Source organism: Pelmatolapia mariae, linkage group LG16_19, assembly GCF_036321145.2.
Source record: "Pelmatolapia mariae isolate MD_Pm_ZW linkage group LG16_19, Pm_UMD_F_2, whole genome shotgun sequence".
In the NCBI taxonomy this organism is placed as follows: Eukaryota; Metazoa; Chordata; class Actinopteri; order Cichliformes; family Cichlidae; genus Pelmatolapia; species Pelmatolapia mariae.
Window position 1 is genome coordinate 46,402,148 of NC_086241.1, and position 17,870 is coordinate 46,420,017.

At 41.4% G+C, this 17,870-nt stretch overlaps 1 protein-coding gene across 1 annotated transcript in view; it reads right to left on the reverse strand.

The window, feature by feature from the left end:
• The window catches only part of gfra4a (GDNF family receptor alpha 4a), a 142,941-nt gene that overhangs the window by 22,893 nt on the left and 102,178 nt on the right, over positions 1 to 17,870 (reverse strand). Inside the window, exons 2-4 of the mRNA XM_063499603.1 lie at positions 11,221 to 11,502; positions 8,881 to 8,961; positions 1,984 to 2,323 (exon numbers count right to left, since the gene is read on the reverse strand). Coding sequence (XP_063355673.1) covers positions 1,984 to 2,323; positions 8,881 to 8,961; positions 11,221 to 11,502 — 703 coding nt within the window. The remainder of the gene's footprint in view (positions 1 to 1,983; positions 2,324 to 8,880; positions 8,962 to 11,220; positions 11,503 to 17,870) is intronic.

Below are 17,870 nucleotides of genomic sequence, written 5' to 3' on the forward strand. Positions count from 1 at the left end.
GTCAGCAAACTCGTCAGCTTAGTCACTAATGGGCCAGTAAACCCTTACAGTTTACACTCAACACCTCGTGTACTCTGGCAAAGGCGGTGAATAAAGCATGGCTCCGTTCCCTCAGTGGTCAATAAGACTGGCTGTTATTGCTCAGTGTTGACCAAATGCACGACCTGTAGAGGTAGTTATGAAGTAAACTGTAGTCGGAATCAAACTTGGCGAGCCTGTTTTGCCGTCATCAGTATTTTCGTCCAATATTCCGGCCGTCGTCTGTGCGCCTTTTGCCCGTCTTTATCTTTTTGCCTTTTATTGGCCGCTCCCAGATATTGCTTTTTCTTTGGAACTCTGCCTAGACAACCGGCATCCCGGAGTTACCTCTTCACTGCTGACATTGCGACTGGTGTTTTGCAGCCGCCATTTAATAAAGCTGCCAGTTGAGAACCTATAAAGGGTCTGTTTGTCAAACTGGAGACTCTGACGTGCCTTTGTTCTTGCTCAGTTTTCCCACCACAGCCTCTCACTTGTCTTTTCTAGTAAGAGCCAGTTTTTCCAGTTATGTAAAGGGAACATTATACATCGTTATGTGTTGTTTTTTTTAGTGGGTTCATTACTTGTTTGTTTGGGTATTATGACACTAACTGAAACCACAGCAGGTGATGTTTTCGGCACCCAACTAGAAGATGATAATGGCTTTTTTCTTCTAATAATCAATTAGCCTTTTAACAGGATACAGTTGCGTTAGGCTAACTGAGCAGGGATAGTTATATCTATGTCCATGCTGCACTGAAAACACTGAATGATTTCCATGAATCTCCAATTGTTCTTTACCATATGTCTGATCAATTCAGTTATATTATAAATCTAAACAAAAGTGGCTTCCTTCAAAAACAAAGACCTCCCTAAGTAGCCCCAAACCTTTTGAGCAGTACAATAAGTCAGGTGTTACTTTATCCTATTTTAACTGTCTCGTTTTCTTTTTAGGTTAGTGGTTGAGGGTTCTCTTTAACCACACTGCAAATTTGGCTTCAAACTTTCACTGATTCACTGATTTAACCCCTCCACCACCTCGACATCCACCCGTCCGCCCCACACCCTCAGATTTCTGCATGCAACACTTTTTCTGGGTGCACTGGCCTTGGAGCCTAGACACCAAACTTTAATTATATTGATGCTAATGATCATAAATAATAACACTGCTCTATGTCTGCTTGATGTGTGCGTGGGGACTGTTTGCTAACATTTTAGCAAATCTCTTTTATGTGCAGCTTGTCTTTCAGCTAGTGGTCAAAAATTAATGGCTACAATTTCCATGTAAGAAACTACCGGTCGCATTATTCTTCTCATGTCCTCGCTCAGTTACTGTGTGATTGTTATGGTATTCAGTAGCCCAGTCATTTAAAATGAATCAAGCTTTAAATTTTTCAGCGTAAAAAGCAGAAAGTCAAAGAGAAAAAAAAAAGCTGGTGTTAAAAGCATACGACAAGGCAAGACTCAAATAGTTTCCTCAAGAGCCGACAGATCAAAGAAGATCTGTGATGTGTCAGTAACCTCAGGCGAGTGTTTACCAACAAGTTTAACAAAAGAACTCGATAAGCTGATACAGTCTTTAAAGCCTGTTTCTCCATTTAAGTGGGAGTTTACTTTCAGCTTCTAACATGTCAGATAACATTTATCTCAGTTTTAAGTCTTGGAGCATCATTTTAAAGAACCGGCACCTTCTGAATCAATCTGTGTTTCCGTTGTCCTGGATTAGTTATTTCAAATGTCTGAGCAGGATGTGACAACCATGACATGAAACATTTAACAAAGTGATTTTACTTTTAGGTTAAAATATGGAAAAAGACCTTTTGTGAGCCTTTAATAGAAGCTGCAGCTGCTGAAAATGATTCTCAATTTAGTGTGAAAAGTGATGTCAACTCTAGAAATTATGTGTGAAATGTTTTTAGCAGGAGGCAGCATGTAAGACCAGATTTTTTTCTTTCACATTTCTACCTGCACACATAGTCTGCCTTGCAGATCCGCAGCTGAGCCAAACAGTTGGGCTTTTCCTTGTCTTCGTAGGAGCAGGACGGCACGATGGTTTGCCTGCGGCGCTCTGCGCAGGCCGTGTCGGTGCAGGGACAGAACAGCAGCTCGTTGGTGTATTCAGGGGGGACGCGGTCGAAGAACTTCCTCAGCGCCTTGTTGCACTTTGCTCGATTGCACGGCCCCGAGCGGGCAGACGGCTGGATGCAGGAGGAGACGTACTCCGTACGAAGCTTCTGACACGTCTCATCTATGTTACACGCCTTGGCAGCGTCCAGGCAGCGGTTCACTGTCGTCACTTCAGACTCTGAAAGGAAGAAGGAAGACACAAGTGAGCGGCAGAAAGGCTTACATCCTCGTGTGCAGAAAATCAAATCTCAAGCAATGTTTACAAATGATTTGAAGCACAAATTGGAGTTAGGATCGACTCGCCGGCCCTCACCTCTACACTCGGATGCAGAGTTGCATTTACAAGTGCAAAACCCCCCCAAACCAAACCAAAACAAAAAAACGCATGTCTTGAAGAAGAAAATAAACCAAAATGATGATTGTATGTAATAGGCCTCCCTGTAATGAATAGAACATGAATGGTGTCTAAATGTTGTATGAGTGCGGGCACTGGATGTGTTTTAGCCAAGGCCTAATGGCTGAATATTTCATTCTGCTGGGTTAATGCAGAGTGGCAGCGCTGAAAAAGCTGCTCCTCCATCTCTCCAGCCGCACAACAAGGCCTGTAATTACTGTTCCTTCCCCCCTTCATCCATCTATCCATCTCTCCAGCACTCCCTCCCTACATCTGGGCCCATTCCTCACTCACCTGACTCCCTCCTTCCCTCGCCGCCCTCCTCCCTCGCTATGTGCCTGCCACCCGCGATGCCGCTATCGCCCCCACTCCATCTGTCTCGTCCCTTCCCCCGCTTAGCTCTCTCTCCCATCCATTCTTCTTCAACTTTGTCCATCTCTGCCTCCCTCAGTGCCCATGCTCCTGCTGACTTCTCGAGTAATGAGCCACCTTCTCTGGAGGCAGTGGAAACCCCTTTCATAAGCACCTTTTTTTCTCATTGTATTATTTCCCAATCCATCATTATGTGTGTGCGTGTGTGTTTTTTTCCCAAGCGACCTTCCAGTCAATACGGCCATGATGACGCTCAGCTCCTCTGGCAGATAGTGCTGCTCATTAGTTTGTAAAGTGCCTGTAGTTGCGTCTCCTAGTGAGTTTGACTCTCACCAAGCTGTCATATAAAATATGAATGGCCTCAGAGAGCAGGCAAACAACCCATCGCAAAGCACAGGTTATTCCCAGCTTAACCAAGTAGCCAGCGGAGGGCAAGGGTGGAGTGCAGGTTGGAAAACTGGATCCAGTGTCTGCATACTTGGGGAGGAGAATATTCCCACACACTTGAGTGTGAAATCCTTCACGCCATGGTTTTGTAACCTGTTATTTATTCAAAGGAGGCTCGCTGAGCATGCAGCACACTTATGTGTCATGCACTTGCATCCATAAGTTACCCACAGCCCGGCGCTGCCACCGGGCCGACTGTAGATCGAGCATACCGAGGATTATTATCCAGTCTCACACCAGATTCTGTAATGTTCAGGATTACGCGTCTAAATTTTAATTACGTGGTGCCAGTCTCTCTGTGTTTGGACAGTGACACATTCAGCTGTTTTGGCACCATCCTTCTAGCACAATGGATTTGAAAAATAGAAAGCAACTGAGCTTAAAGTACCTAAGCCTTAAAGGAAAACTCCAGCATTTGTCTACGAAAATCAAAAAAATGTGTGTCCAAAAAAAAGAAAAGGAAAAAAAAAACACAATCGCAAACTGCATGCTTGAAAAAGTGATGTGGAAATGTCTGTAGTTTAAAGGATGTGAAAGAAAGAGTGGATTATGCTACGTGAAACTTCTCAACTTTTTTTGTTCTGCGGTGAGCTGTGTTGCTTTTTCTCCCTTTAAAGCCACCAGTGTCTCTGAACGTGGTCAGATCCTTATTACACAAACATCTCACAAACAGAAGCCTTTTTAAAGACCACCTTGAAATATTACACAGTATAACAATGACTGTTCAGTTGATCTGGATGTAAACACAACACAAGCATTTTCTTCTTACCTTTGCTAAGGAGGTTATGTTTTTGGTAGCGTATGAGTGCGTGCATGTCACTTTCTGTAAACACAATAGCTCAATTCACTCACTGGGCCCACGTCCTCATTTTAGATTTGACAGCATTTTAGTGGTAAAGGTGAACGCTTGGACATGAATTGAGCTGCGGTTTGGGGAAGGCCTCGAAGGGGACTGGCGACGGCTCCCAGGCCTGGCAGACCCACATGTACTAAATAGAAGTGAAGAAGTTAAAGAATTGAAAGGGGGAGAGAGGGAGGGGCACGTAAACGAGAATCAACAGCTTGCAGGGGTGTAGAGTGGGGTCATAAATAACAAGCCATTCAACTTTGCCGTAAATCCACCAAGGTCTTCAAGGTCAACTTAATGATTTATTGGTGGAAAACAGACAAAAAGCCTCATAACTTAGAAACTATGATTCTCACAGATGAGGTGTGTAATGTCAACACATAGAAAGTACCATATAAAGATTTAAAATATCATGCCACATTTGATCTCTGACCTTCAAGGTCTTTAGATTTATCTGGAGGTCAAAGTGATAAGAATGCTATTTACAGTATTTACACATAGATTTGTATTAACAATAAATAGGTATATAGGAAATATAGGGATTCTAAAACTCTGGAACTTTGACCTCTTCTCTCTTCTTCGAGGTCAAATAAGGTCAAACTTTAATAAAATGTCTTTTACTTTTAAAACTGTGTTTAAACGTCTTCTGCTTTGTGTATATTGGCAGGATTTAGGAAATGATACTGGTGTATGAGGATTCACACTATAGTTAGCATCCAAATATCAGGTCAAATTTGACCTCTGACCTCAGTTTTACATTTCCCATTTCTTTCAAGTTGACCCCAAAATGTGTTTATATCTTTAAAGAAACCTTTGTCAAGACACAGAGAATGAGCTGCCTTGTTAGTAAGAAATATCCTGTATTATAATAGTATATAATAGGCTCAAGGTATTCATGTCCAGTTATTTACAAATCACTGCCTGTTATCCATTACCTACTCCTACATAATGTTTTATAATCAAAGTAATCATCTGTCACGCCTGTGATCTCAGAGTGCTTCTTGTTCCATTTTGTATCTAAAAGGCTGACTGACTTTACAAAGCTTGTGACAAACTTGAAGCATCACTGTGAGGACAAAAGGACTGTTCACACTCAGGTCAACGACGCATTAAAAAAAGTTTCTTTCTTGTTGCCCTGCATCTGCTGCGCTTCAACAGAAAGCCTTTTCTCAGCATCACTGAGTTGACTTTAGTTAACTGATTAATTGTTAAAGGGTGAACTGCTCTGTTATTTGAATACCTCGCTAAATATGATGAGCTGGGACTCTGACTTGCATCTTCAAAAAGGGTCATTACTCTGTCTGAGGAGCGATGCTATAAGGGCGGAAAAACATCCATTAATCACGTCTTTGTTGTTTTGGCAGTTGACTTGTCGAGATGCATGGCACGGATGTCAACTATGACCCGTTGTGGAGGTACTGGAGCGAGATTTACCAGAAGGCGGTACAGTGCTGTTGTAATTCACGTCAGCCCAGAATGAGAGGTGTCGTTTTAAAAAAGCAGCATATGTATAAGGTCGCAAAACATGTGATCACGCGTAAAAGGTGACAAGGACTAAACCTGAATTGTTTGGTATTTCTTATGGTTTTTGTGTGGATTTCTTTACAGTCTTTACAGATGCAAACACAGTTTTGTGAAAACAGGTGAGCGCGGCTTATCCAATTTGCCTAATCTGTGATCTCACTAAATTATGCACAACAAGCCCGAAGAAAATGAATTGGTTAAGGAGATGAAGGTGAATGTTACAGCATGCACTATGCATTTCTGGGAGCCATGAATGGTGCTGAGCTGATATCGCCACTATAATGCACCGCTGAGATCCTTAGTGGGTTTGAAAAAAGCTGGCTGGGATGTTGTGGGAAGATCCATGAAAATGAGAGAAGCTGCGCAGAGTAGCTCTGCTGTGGGGGAGTACATGTCTGGTTACAGTATAGATTTGATACTTTTTTACTTTATACAAGTCACTGCATTCACAGGAGCCAGTAATTACTTAGTATAGTGTTCTTATAATCTTAAACCAGCTTATGCGCTCTGTGGTCTGCACTGTAAAGCTCCATTTAGAGGAAAAGCCATGCTCTGCATCTCTGTATTCAGTTGTATTGTTACCTGTTACATAACCTGAATTTACCTTTAAGGCTATTATGCAAACTATGGCCTGAACTGCCCTCATCTCACCGTTAAATGCTTTCCCATCCATGAAAAGAGGATGTACAGTTTACCAGTGTCAACTTGCATTAGTTCAGGTTTGGAAACATGAAATTGGTATTTGACACTGATCCCTCATTGGTATTACCGGATGCCAAAATATAGAACTACCTTTAAATCCCATGATAAATACAATAAATATTACAGCTTGTTTGGTGTGGGAAGAAGAAACCTCCTGTGGCACAGAGTGCTTCCACTCCACTCCTCACCTCACCTCACCTCTGTACATGACTAAAGTGTACACGCCACATACCTAAATAGTACAAAATTGTGTAAAAACATAGAGACTTATAATATTTATATTAATGTACTGGGCTCAAAAGAATTAAACTAACACTTGAAAAATACATTAGATCTCAATGGGAAACAAAAATCACGCCAGATATCAATATTGATATGGACTGAGTAATGTGTTAGGAACAAAAGAACGCCACATCGGTTAAATGAAATGGAAACTATCAAAGCAAGGAAGTTTAGTTTGCCAAAATTTTATTGCAGCAACTCAAAATTGTACTCAGTAGTTTGTTTGACCCCCACATGCATGCCTGACAATGTCGGAGCATGCTCCTAATGAAACAATGGATGGTGTCCTGTGGGATCTCCTCCCAGATCTGGATCAGGACATCACTGAGCTCTCTAAACACTCTGAGGGGTAACCTGGAGGGACTGAAACATAAAGTCTCTGGAGGTTTCTTCATCCTCCAGAAGCTTCCTGCATACTCTTGCCACATGAGGCCGGGCAATGTCGTTCCCCAGGAGGGAATCAGGACCCACTGCACTGGTGTAGCGTCTGACAATTTCATCCTAATACCTGATGGCAGTCAGGGTGCTGCTGACTAACCTGTAGAGGTTAGTCAAACGTTCCCTCTGGCTTCTTCAGACCCTTTCACATATGTCACATGTGCTCAGGCTGAACCTGCTCTCATCTGTGAAAAGCACAGGACACCAGTGGTGAATCTTCTACTCTCTGGCAAACGCCAATCAGACACCACCGTGCTGAGCAGTGAGCACAGGGCCCACTAAAGGACGTTGGGCCTTCAGGTCACCCTCATGAAGTCTTTTTCTGATTGTTTGGTCAGAGGCATTCACATCAGTGTCCTGCTGGAGGTCATTTTGTAGCTCTGTCAGTGCTAATCCTGTTCTTTCTTGCACAAAGGAGCAGATACCGGTCTTGGTAATGGGTTAAGGACCTTCTACGTCCCTGTCTAGCTCTCCTAGATTAACTGCCTGCCTGCTGGAATCTACTCCATGCTCTTGAGACTGTGCTGGGAGACACAGCAGACCTTCTGGCAATGGCACATATTGATGTGTCATCCTGGAAGGGTTGGACTGCCTGTGTAACCTCTGTAAGGTCCAGGTATCACCTCAAGCTAACAGCAGTGACACTGAGCCTAGCCAAAATGCAAAACTAGTTAAAAAAAAAGAGTCAGATTTTGTGGGTTGTCTCATTGTTGCCACTCTAGTTCACCTGTTGTTAATGTCATTAACACCAAAGCAGTGGAAACTGATTAACAATCCCCTCTGCTACTTAACTGACCACGTCAATATCACAAAGGTTTAATAGATTTGATGCTGTACTTTGATTAAAACGTGTTCCTTTTACTCAGCAGTGCATATTTAACATTTCTAACACTAACATGTGCTTATTTTGTGGTGGTAATTTTTAAACCCACCAATTTTCCTTTTGTTTCTTCTTCTTTCAAGACAATTTGGTTCATTTTCTCGGTGACCTGTTGGGTTTATGCTGGAAAAGGTGCATTAGGTTCTTCCTGATAGTATATCATGACAAGTATCATTATACTCTGCTGTAATGCATGAATAACTTCCATACAAATCACTTCATTTCAGTCATTACTTAAGATTCACAGACTCTCTGAGTATAACTGTTGTCAGAAAAAATAAAACACTTAACTTCACGTCCTCTGCAGTGGAAAAAAAGCAACTTGTCAGTTTTGTGCAGCCTCTGTCTTTTGCCATTTCTCCAGAAGAAAACAAAGTGTTTTTTATATGAGTCAACAGCTCTGTCTGTCTGCCATTTTCTTTTTCTCGCCTCCTCTGTCTCTTTCTCCATGTAACCTCTTTTCTTTTCTTCCTGTTTCTGTCGTTACTTCACACTCTGGCTTTCAGCTCTTTACCCACTGCAGCTTTGCTGCTTCCAGCTGCATTAAGTAAATAGGTAATTAATCTGTGCCTTGGGGGCTAACAGCAGCACATATCAACCCTGCAGCTTGCCCACAGGCTCGGAGGCAAGACAGAAGCAAAGTGAGACTGTTACTCATCAAACGCTTCACAAAACCACCTGCATATCTGCTCTGTCAAAACAACGCAGAATCACAACTTGATCTGTTATTACTCTGACACGTAGTATAGTATAACCCACTTAGCCTTTTTTTGTTCTTAAAAATAGATACTTAACTTACTTAAATGACTTTTTCCCCCCTGGCCAGGCAGTAACTGCTCATTTGATTACCTGCAGCGATGGAGGCCAGACGAACGTAGTCAGTGCCCCTCTCCTCTGGTTCATATGGGTAGCTCTCCACCAGGCTGAGTCCTGCCAACACAGAGGAAAGAGAGTAGTTAGCTAAATGGCTTTTCTTCTTTTTAAAATGTAGATTTCATTTTTGCAAAGTCCTAAATCCCAGCGTGTAACATTGTTGAAGGATGTAGTGTTACTCATAAAAGCTATAGATCTGCACAAAGCTGCAAAACATGCAAACCCCTCACATTTGTGTAAACTACCACAGGCTATTAGAAATTAGCTAGTTACAGAAGTTGCTAGAAAATCAACCACACAGTGCTCAACAACTTTATTAGACCATCACACAATGTAAGGCTTAATGCCATAGCTCAGCTGCCCTGAATTATATTTAAAAATTTTAAATGAAAATAGTAAAAAGACGACATGACAAAATCTAATGTTTACAAAAGAAGGATTTTCTTTTAGTTTGATGCTAGCAGCACGGACTGTAAAAAAAATTATGTATGTAGTATGGTTTAGAAACATTCTTCAGCCAATTCAAAAGCAGGACATCATGAAGGTAGCCGGGCACAGAGAAAAAAAAGAGATTTAAGACATATGAAAGATAACAACAAGCTAAAAATTCAAATCGAAGGCAAACAAACAAATAAAAAACTCTAAAAGAATAAAATAGGGTAAAAGGAACAGGGAAAACAAGGAAAGGACACAAGGAAGGAAAGAGACAAAGTTGAGACAGGACTATAGGTGCAGATGAGTAGTCAAATTTACTTAGGATGGTTCGGGAGGAGGCCCCGGGGCAGACCCAGGACATGCTGGAGACATTATATCTCTCGGCTGGCCTGTGAACGCCTTGGTGGAGGCTGTTTTGTGAGAGGAGGTGGCCGGGGAGAGGGAGGTCTGGGCTTCTCTGCTTAGGCTGCTTGACCTGGCCCCGGATAAGCGGAAGAAGGTGGATGGATGGATGGATGGGTTCTTAACTCAGTGAAGTGACTCATAAGTGCAACTAGTCCAAATAGCGATGAAGCGATGTTTAAGCAGTTAGAAAAAGAAATATTTATTATTAGTTCTGAACTTGAAATGTAATGAATAAATATTTATTGGGGAGGAACAACTGCCGTACATAAACTGATGTTTTAGTAATGTGTAGTTGACCAACACTCCATTACATAAAATGCACGACAGAGGCGTGGTTGCTTGAAAGCATGCGTGTTGTTTTGTCTACATGTTGCATGAAATTGACCTCATAAATGTTTTCTACAGACACTGATGGTTGGTTTATCCGTACTTACATTTACATTGTTGTCAGCTTTGTTCTAGAGTTGAGCTTTTTCCATTTGGTCTGAATGTAAAAGCATACGCAGGGCCTCTGGATTTTTATGCCGTTATTTTTGTGCCACTATTCTGAGTGCACTTGCTGCGTGTTTGCTATTATTCATATACACACACAATAGCAGTCCCTCTCGCTCAGTTTTTGCATTTGCGCTTGCTCAGATCTCTGCGGACCTGCTTGGCAGAAATGTTGAGAGCGCGAGCGACACATTGCGAACAAGCGCAAATTCAAAAACTGAGCGAGAGGGGCTGCTATTGTGTGTGTATATGAATAATAGCAAACACTGAAATACATTTTTTGCACGCAGCAATGAATTTTGTTCACTCAAATTGAGCTTTTCTTAGCTCAAAATAAATTTCTCCTCAAAATGCAACACTTGCACCTGCAAATTCTTTTTACGTGCGCTCAAATTTTTTTTACGTGCGCTCAGAATAGTGGCACAAAAATAACGGCATAGATTTTAATGTAAATATCTGATAAAGGGGTTCAGTGTTGGAAATGACAGTGATGGTGTAAAACATCTGAAAAGCATAAATGTGATCCAGTGTGGGTGGAAGAAAAGAAATCTGAGCTTCAGTTTTCGACACAATAATGACTCTTTTCATTTCAGCCTGGAATCTACTGTCAAGCCATCTGGAGCTGGAAGTCTAATTCATGTGTACTGGGTGGCACACACTTGATAATCGCAGTGACATGATACCCCGACTTCTGCCCGCCTCTTTTAATGCTACTCAACTGAAGGAAATCCAGTTAGAGAAACTGTCCTCAAAAAATGGTCCAAAAGTATCATAAAATTCCACATTTAGTATGATTCAAAGCAATACGTTTTAAGTAGCATGGTCTACATAATCAACAGTTCACTGTAACTATATATAGTTACAAAGATATTAATAATGAATAATAAAATAATGATTAAATGCACAGTTTTTGAAACAGCTTCTGGGTCCCGATCTGGATCCTGGTCCACCTACTGGTGACCTTGGGACTAATGCAAATCTTACCATGCAGCACAGATTGATGCAGACTCCAGTAGATACTCAGGCAGTTCTTCTCCTTCTTCATGCCTCGTTTACATTGGCAGCCATGCAGAGGGGTGGACAGAAGTGCCGTCATGGCGTTCTCACACTGGTTTCGCGCCCCGGGCCCCAGTTTCACGCTGCCGTCCCCTGCCACACACTGCCTGAGGGTGCGCAGTCGCGGGCTACAGGTGTCATCGCTGGAACAGGTGTCACCAGCACGCAGACAGTCCCTCCCACCCACAGACAGGGCCATACGTGGGATTCCTGTGAGACAAGAGAGAGGACAGGTTAGAGTCGTGATGGATTCTCGAGAGACAGACGTGTAATCTGTTTTGTCTTTGTTATTTTTTTCACGTACTGACAGTTGTATTAACCAGTTTTTGCTTTGCTAATCGGAGGTTATCAAAGGTGGAAACGCATCAGACAAAAGGTCAACCAACATATTTTGCCCTCCTGTTTGTACAGGTGTAGCTACCATCCCCATGTTTGTTTAATTATTGATCTCATTGGCTCATTTTCTGTACTCCCCTACAAAGCTGTTTTGCTACTTTGTGTGAATGCATTACTTTCAAATTAAAAGCTAATTTAGTACGCACTCACAACAGAGGATGACCTTCAGTCCTTAATATGAGTGAAGCTCCTGATAAAAGTCCACTTGTGCGCCCCTCATGTTTGTCATAAACTTGTAGTGCCTGTGTCCCATAATGTGAAACTTGTCGGCACACTATCATGAGGCATAATCAAAAAATGTTCACGGCTAATTTGTGCGCTAGAGTAGTTAAAGCTCTCCAGACTTACAGTGGGGATTCATAACGTTTTATATGCTCCCCCCGTGATGAGAGAGCTCACTTTGACGTGCGGAGCTGATGGGTTTGCGCCTTTAAGCAAATCAAAACAAACTGCTGTAAATAAATGCAAAGTATTTACGACTCGATGGTTCATCTCTAAGACAAAGCAATTGAGCTGAATTTAATAATTGGATTACATTTTCGCATCCTTCGTCAGCAGCCATCAAACACGGTCAATGATTCTTCTTGCCAGTTAAAAAAACAACAAAAAAATTACATTCATAAACCCGAGGGGTGCGCTATATTATTCATGAATTCATACACATGTCACATGAAATCCATCTGGTGCCACTGACTAGGTTTTGATGAAACTTGTATCTCACCAATACATTCTGACATGTTCTAAATTACACTGAAGCGTTTCAGCTCCAGTCAAAACAAAGTGTCATATTTGTTACAGATTGGCCCAGAGAGGAGCTGTATTAGTTGTGGGGGGACAACATTTTTACCGTCTGCGTTTTTATTTCATGTGGCACTAATAACATGCAAGCTTTATTCCCCTAAGGACAATATTTATTTCCAGCTGTCTAAGAGTTCCTGCTTAATATTAAAAATATACAGTGCATGTAACATTAAATGAAACATCTTATTATTAGAGTAAAAAAAACAAACACCAAAAGCTAGAAGTGAGTGAAAAATGCTAAAAAATAAAGAGCTAAATAAGAGTGTACAGTGGTGATAGCCCGTTTTTGCCTCTAATTGAGCTCATTAATGAAAGGATCAGTAATTTTTTTTGCCATGTAAAGTATCTTAAGCTGCAAATGCTAATGTTTGTCTGCTGACAATGCAAATTTGCAGAGGAACAACAGGATATGAGGTTAGACATCTCCACTGTCTTATGCAAATTGTTAATTATTATCATGCTAACTGCTAACATGGATGTCATAAGTTTGTCAGGCTCGTAAGCAAAAGTACTGCGAGAGCTGAAACTTTAAATTGGATGATGGTGCAAGGAAACTTAAGAGTACAGCACCAGATTCTTTGGCAATTAATCAAATAGTCAAGCTATTTTATTCAGCGGGTCACCATGGCGACTGAAGAGGAGAATGACAGATGTTGAGATTCAAATTCCCAAAGATTGGACCAAAGTAATGTAATGACCAACAATGCCACCTCAACACTTTCTGCAAAAAAAAAAAAGAAAGAGTTAAAATATTGTCTTTTAGTGACATTTTGTGTCTTTATTTTATAGCTGCAGAGACAAAGGGAAATGTAAGGAGAGAAAGTGGCGCATATTGAAGTAATTGAACCTGGGACTTGCTGAATTTGTGCTCTAGCCACACTGCTTCTGGGTTTCTCCACAAAACTTCATTTTTAACTGTTGTGGATATCCTGAAGTTTTAAACACTGCATATATGTCAACCTGGATTTTGGTGAAAAGCATCTAAAACATCTCGATGCACCAAGAACACTTGAATTTCAGGGAATGGTGCAGCTATAAAATATCAACTTTTCATGTTTGCGTATTCCCAAGTGAAAATTTAAGGCCTAAATGAGACACACAGGCCAGCTACAGCTTAATAAAATTTTATTCCATCTCAAAACAAAAAAAGGCAGAACTTTGCTAGTTTTAGACTAACCCACAAAACTGTCAGAATTGCTCATCCCTGTTTGACTCAGACTGTCACTCTCCCTGGATGGATCTCGGGGGTCGATCAGATAAAACAAAAGGTTACAACTTCTTTGGCTGAAGCCTTCCACACTCGTGGAGAAAATGGGTTAACTGCCACGTGCCCGGCTGGATACGTCTCAACTGTGCCGAGGAATCAGCTAATCCAGCAGCGGCCTGTCAATAAAAAACTTAGACAGCGAGGCAAGAAGCTTGTTGCTATGGGTTTTGGATGTTTGTGGATGCTGCTGAGAGAAAGCATCTGCCACTCAAGTGAAGAGCTCATTTTTGCTGAGGTCTTGACAGGCAGAACTTATTGTGCCAAACAACAACAACAACAACTACAAAAGAACCCAACTCCCTCCTCACCAAATCAGTTATTTCACTATAGAATCTTAAAATCTGATTTATCTTATGTAAAGCACGGGGCGGTGGGGGGAGAAAAAAAAAAGAACTGCAGGGTGAGATAATGTCATTCGTTTTTTATGCAAATCAGCTCTGCTCGAGAGTTTTCTTGGATCAAAAGATGGTACCTAGGAAAGAAAAAGTGGAGGAATCTGCCTTATGTCAAGATGTTTCACTCGCTCTAAGAAAACTCTCAAAACGCAGATTCGCATTGGAAACGCGCAACATTACTTCATCCCCGTGGCGGTATTTCTTCACTGGAGGTGAGGAGAAACAATATTTAAACACATTTGGAGTTGCTTCGTTTTGCTTCTCTCACGCGAGTGCGTTTGAACTGCAGGTGAGGGCTGGATTCGTGGGTGGTGCGCGCGTGTGTGTTTGTGTGGCTGTGTGTGGGTGTTCTGGTTTAGAAGGTGGAGCAGAGAGGAAACTTAAAGCAGAGTTTTCCTTCCCATTGGCTTCAAGTATGGTGGGGGCGGTTGGGGGTGGGGGAGAGCTCCTGTGAGCAGTGGCAGTGCGAATCTTATTAAACTGCAACTAATCCAGTGTGGAGAGAGGTTTGATATTTGTCTGAGGAATTAAGCAGCACTCCAGATTGCCAGAGATAACTGTTTGCCTGGAAACAGAGCCGCGGCGCACCGGCAGTTCAAAGACAGACAGTCAAAACCAATTAGGAGAAATCAGTTGCCTTGTCATTCAAATTCGTTCCATCCTATATCCCTTCCTGTTTACCCCACCGAGGTAAATAAACTATTTGGGCACCCTCTCTATCTCTCTCTCTCTCTGCTTTTTTGTTTCTTTTCCTGCTTTTCCACTGATTCCCTCTTTCACGCCATGCTTTCCCCACATCTCGCTTTTCTCCGCCCGCTTTTCTCCGTTTGTGTTCTTCCTGTCATGGCCCCCTACCTGGCTTGCGCTAAAACACACCTGGTACAGTTCAAGGAGAAGATTCTGAAATCAGAGAAACATTTTAGTAAATAAACATTGTTTTTATGGAAAGAAAATGAAGAAGCAGACAAACACAACACTGAATTCGCTTGTCATTCCTGTGATGTCGGGCCAATTTGGCTTTATTCTTAGAGCCGGAAACAAAAACAGACACGAAGAATTAACAATGGGTTTTTTTTGACAGGGAAAGCATGGAAGTGCTCACATTAGCAATAACAGGGGGAAAAAATGATCGTGTTTTCCATGGCGGCACAGCAGACCACGAATTGAAAACAACCATGGAAAGCACGTCACGTGTCAATTCACAGTGCAAAGAATGAATCACTGCCATCAGCCGCTAGCAAGTATCCTTTAAAAATCTATGAGCTCCATCAAAAGCGTCGCGTTCTCTTATGTCACATGAAGGGAGCTGAGAAATGCTTTTTAATAACTGACGTCCATCACTGCAAGCAGTTCATGAAAGGAATGATTATGATTAAAGGGTGTGGAGGACAGCCAAGCCAATAATAAAATGATGTAGTATTCAAAACATGCCGTTTGCTTGAACCTGAATCATGTTAGGATTTCCTAATGAGAGAATCCGAGTAGAGACCACTCGCTGTCTGTTACAGGCGAAGGAATCCTTTTTAATTTCCCTGTGCTCTGAGTTTTTTACATCTTCTAATTTTGTTTTTCTATCTTCAGGTTTTTAATTTTCTTCTTTTTTATATTTTTTTTCTAGAACTACAATGTTTGATCCATTGTTTGAATTATTATGGAAAAACAAAGCCAAAATGATGGTTTCACGGTTAGCAAATGTGGGGATATTTTACTTTTATATTATTTCCACCCACATGTTCCTGATATTGAACATCTTTTAAACTGGATGGACATTTGAGGACAATATCTTGGGGATATTATGGAAACATTTTTTTTAATCTCGTGCTCAAAATACTTTCATGTGGCTACTTTTGGGGCTGAAAAATAAAGTAAGCAAAAAGCTGCAGTTCCTTAAATAGCATAGAGGCTCCAAAGGTTAGTCAGTTCCCATAGAATCTGGTGTTAAAGTGACTAAGTTCAGAGAGAAAAATTAGTTTATGCTGTACAAGACATGTTCAAAATCTCAGTAGCTAATAGTCTTTATAACATGTGATTTCTGTATAACTCACTAAGTTTGGGGTGTAGCTCCTTTAGCTGACAGGAGCCCTCACACAGGCAGAAAATCAGGATGAAAGTGGACATAAAGCTGCGGCTTCCACAGACAGAGTTCCAAATATAATGGATGATGTCACGTTGTATATGCTCATCCTTTTGCAAAGTGCAACACTACAGTCGCGAAACTAGTCACATACATCGCTCAGGTGTGATTTTGACACCTTCTTCCACACGCAGTCTTCAAATCCTGAAGGTTTTGTGGGCTCCTTCTGTGAACTCTGAGCTTTAGTTCTTTCTATAAATTTTCAGGTCAGGTGATTGGTTGGGCCATTCTAGCAGCTTTATTTTCTTTCTCTGAAACCAAATGAGAGTTTCCTTCACTGCGTGTTTGGGATCATCACCTTGCTGAAACATCCACCCTCTTTTCATCTTCATCATCCTGGTAGATGGCAGCAGATTTTTTTTATCGAGAATGTCTCAAAACATTTTTCCATTTATTCTTCCTTCAATTACAAGAAGAGTGCCAGTGCCATATACTTAAAAACAGCCCCACCTCCAAACTTCACTGGTGGTCGGGTGTTTTTGGGGTGATATGCAGTGCCTTTTGACCTCCAAACATGGTGCTCAGATTATATGTCACAGGCTTGTCTAAATGTTGTGCTTCACCATGCTTTATCTTCAGAAATAGAGTTTTGCCTTGTACCTGCTGATTTCATGTGTTTTTGTAGCTCTCCACAAGTGGTCCTTGGCTCATGGACAACTCTTCTGATAATGTTTTTATCTCTTCTGTCAGAAATCATGTAGGGAGCACCTGGTCGTGGCCGGTTTTTGGTGAAATAATGTTCTTTCTACTTCTGGATTATGGTCCCAAAAGTGCTCAATGGAACCTTTAGTAGTTCAGAAATTCTTCTGTAATCAATTTCTATATACATTTTTGCTCAAGCTCACTAGTTTTACTTGAGAATCATGAGATGTTTCTTGTGTGACACCTTTTATAGGCTGTCAGTCGGGACTGAACCAGCTGAAATGAATTTCCACACACTGGCAGGGCAGGATTGCTTTCTAATTACTGACAGATTCTGGCTGTTGTCATGACTTTCCATGCCTTTTTGCACCTCCCGTTCTTCACGTGTTCAATACTTTTCCCCCCTTATCATTGCATATTACTTAATTTACACATGCAATTTCTTTGCATGTGTGGATTGGATGGGTTTTTACTGTCATCTGGTAAGAACTGTATGCCAATAACACCTTTAAAAATATATTTACATAGAAAATTGCTAACGTGTTCAGTACTTATTTTACCTGCAGTATGCAGTGTGTACTCGGTGTACTGTTAATACCCAGTATCCTAACTGGCAAAAAGTTCCCTATAAAAGGCTCTCCCCTCATCCTCTGCTATAGCAGGATGAGATGGACCATCGACTGATTTCCAGCCTTTAAAAAGCACTTATGTTAATAGAAATGTCAGTGCTAGCTAGCTAACAGCCATTTTCATTTTTTACAATAACTGCATTGTGTTTAACTTCACACAGCTCTACCCTATGGAAGCTCAAGCACTAGTATGTGAGCAGTCTACTAACACAAGTGTCTGAATGAAGATACTGTAGCCATCAAAAACATTAGTGAAGCTTTAGCTGCCCACATACAGCTTGCTGGAAAAACATTAATGGTGGAAAAACAAGTCA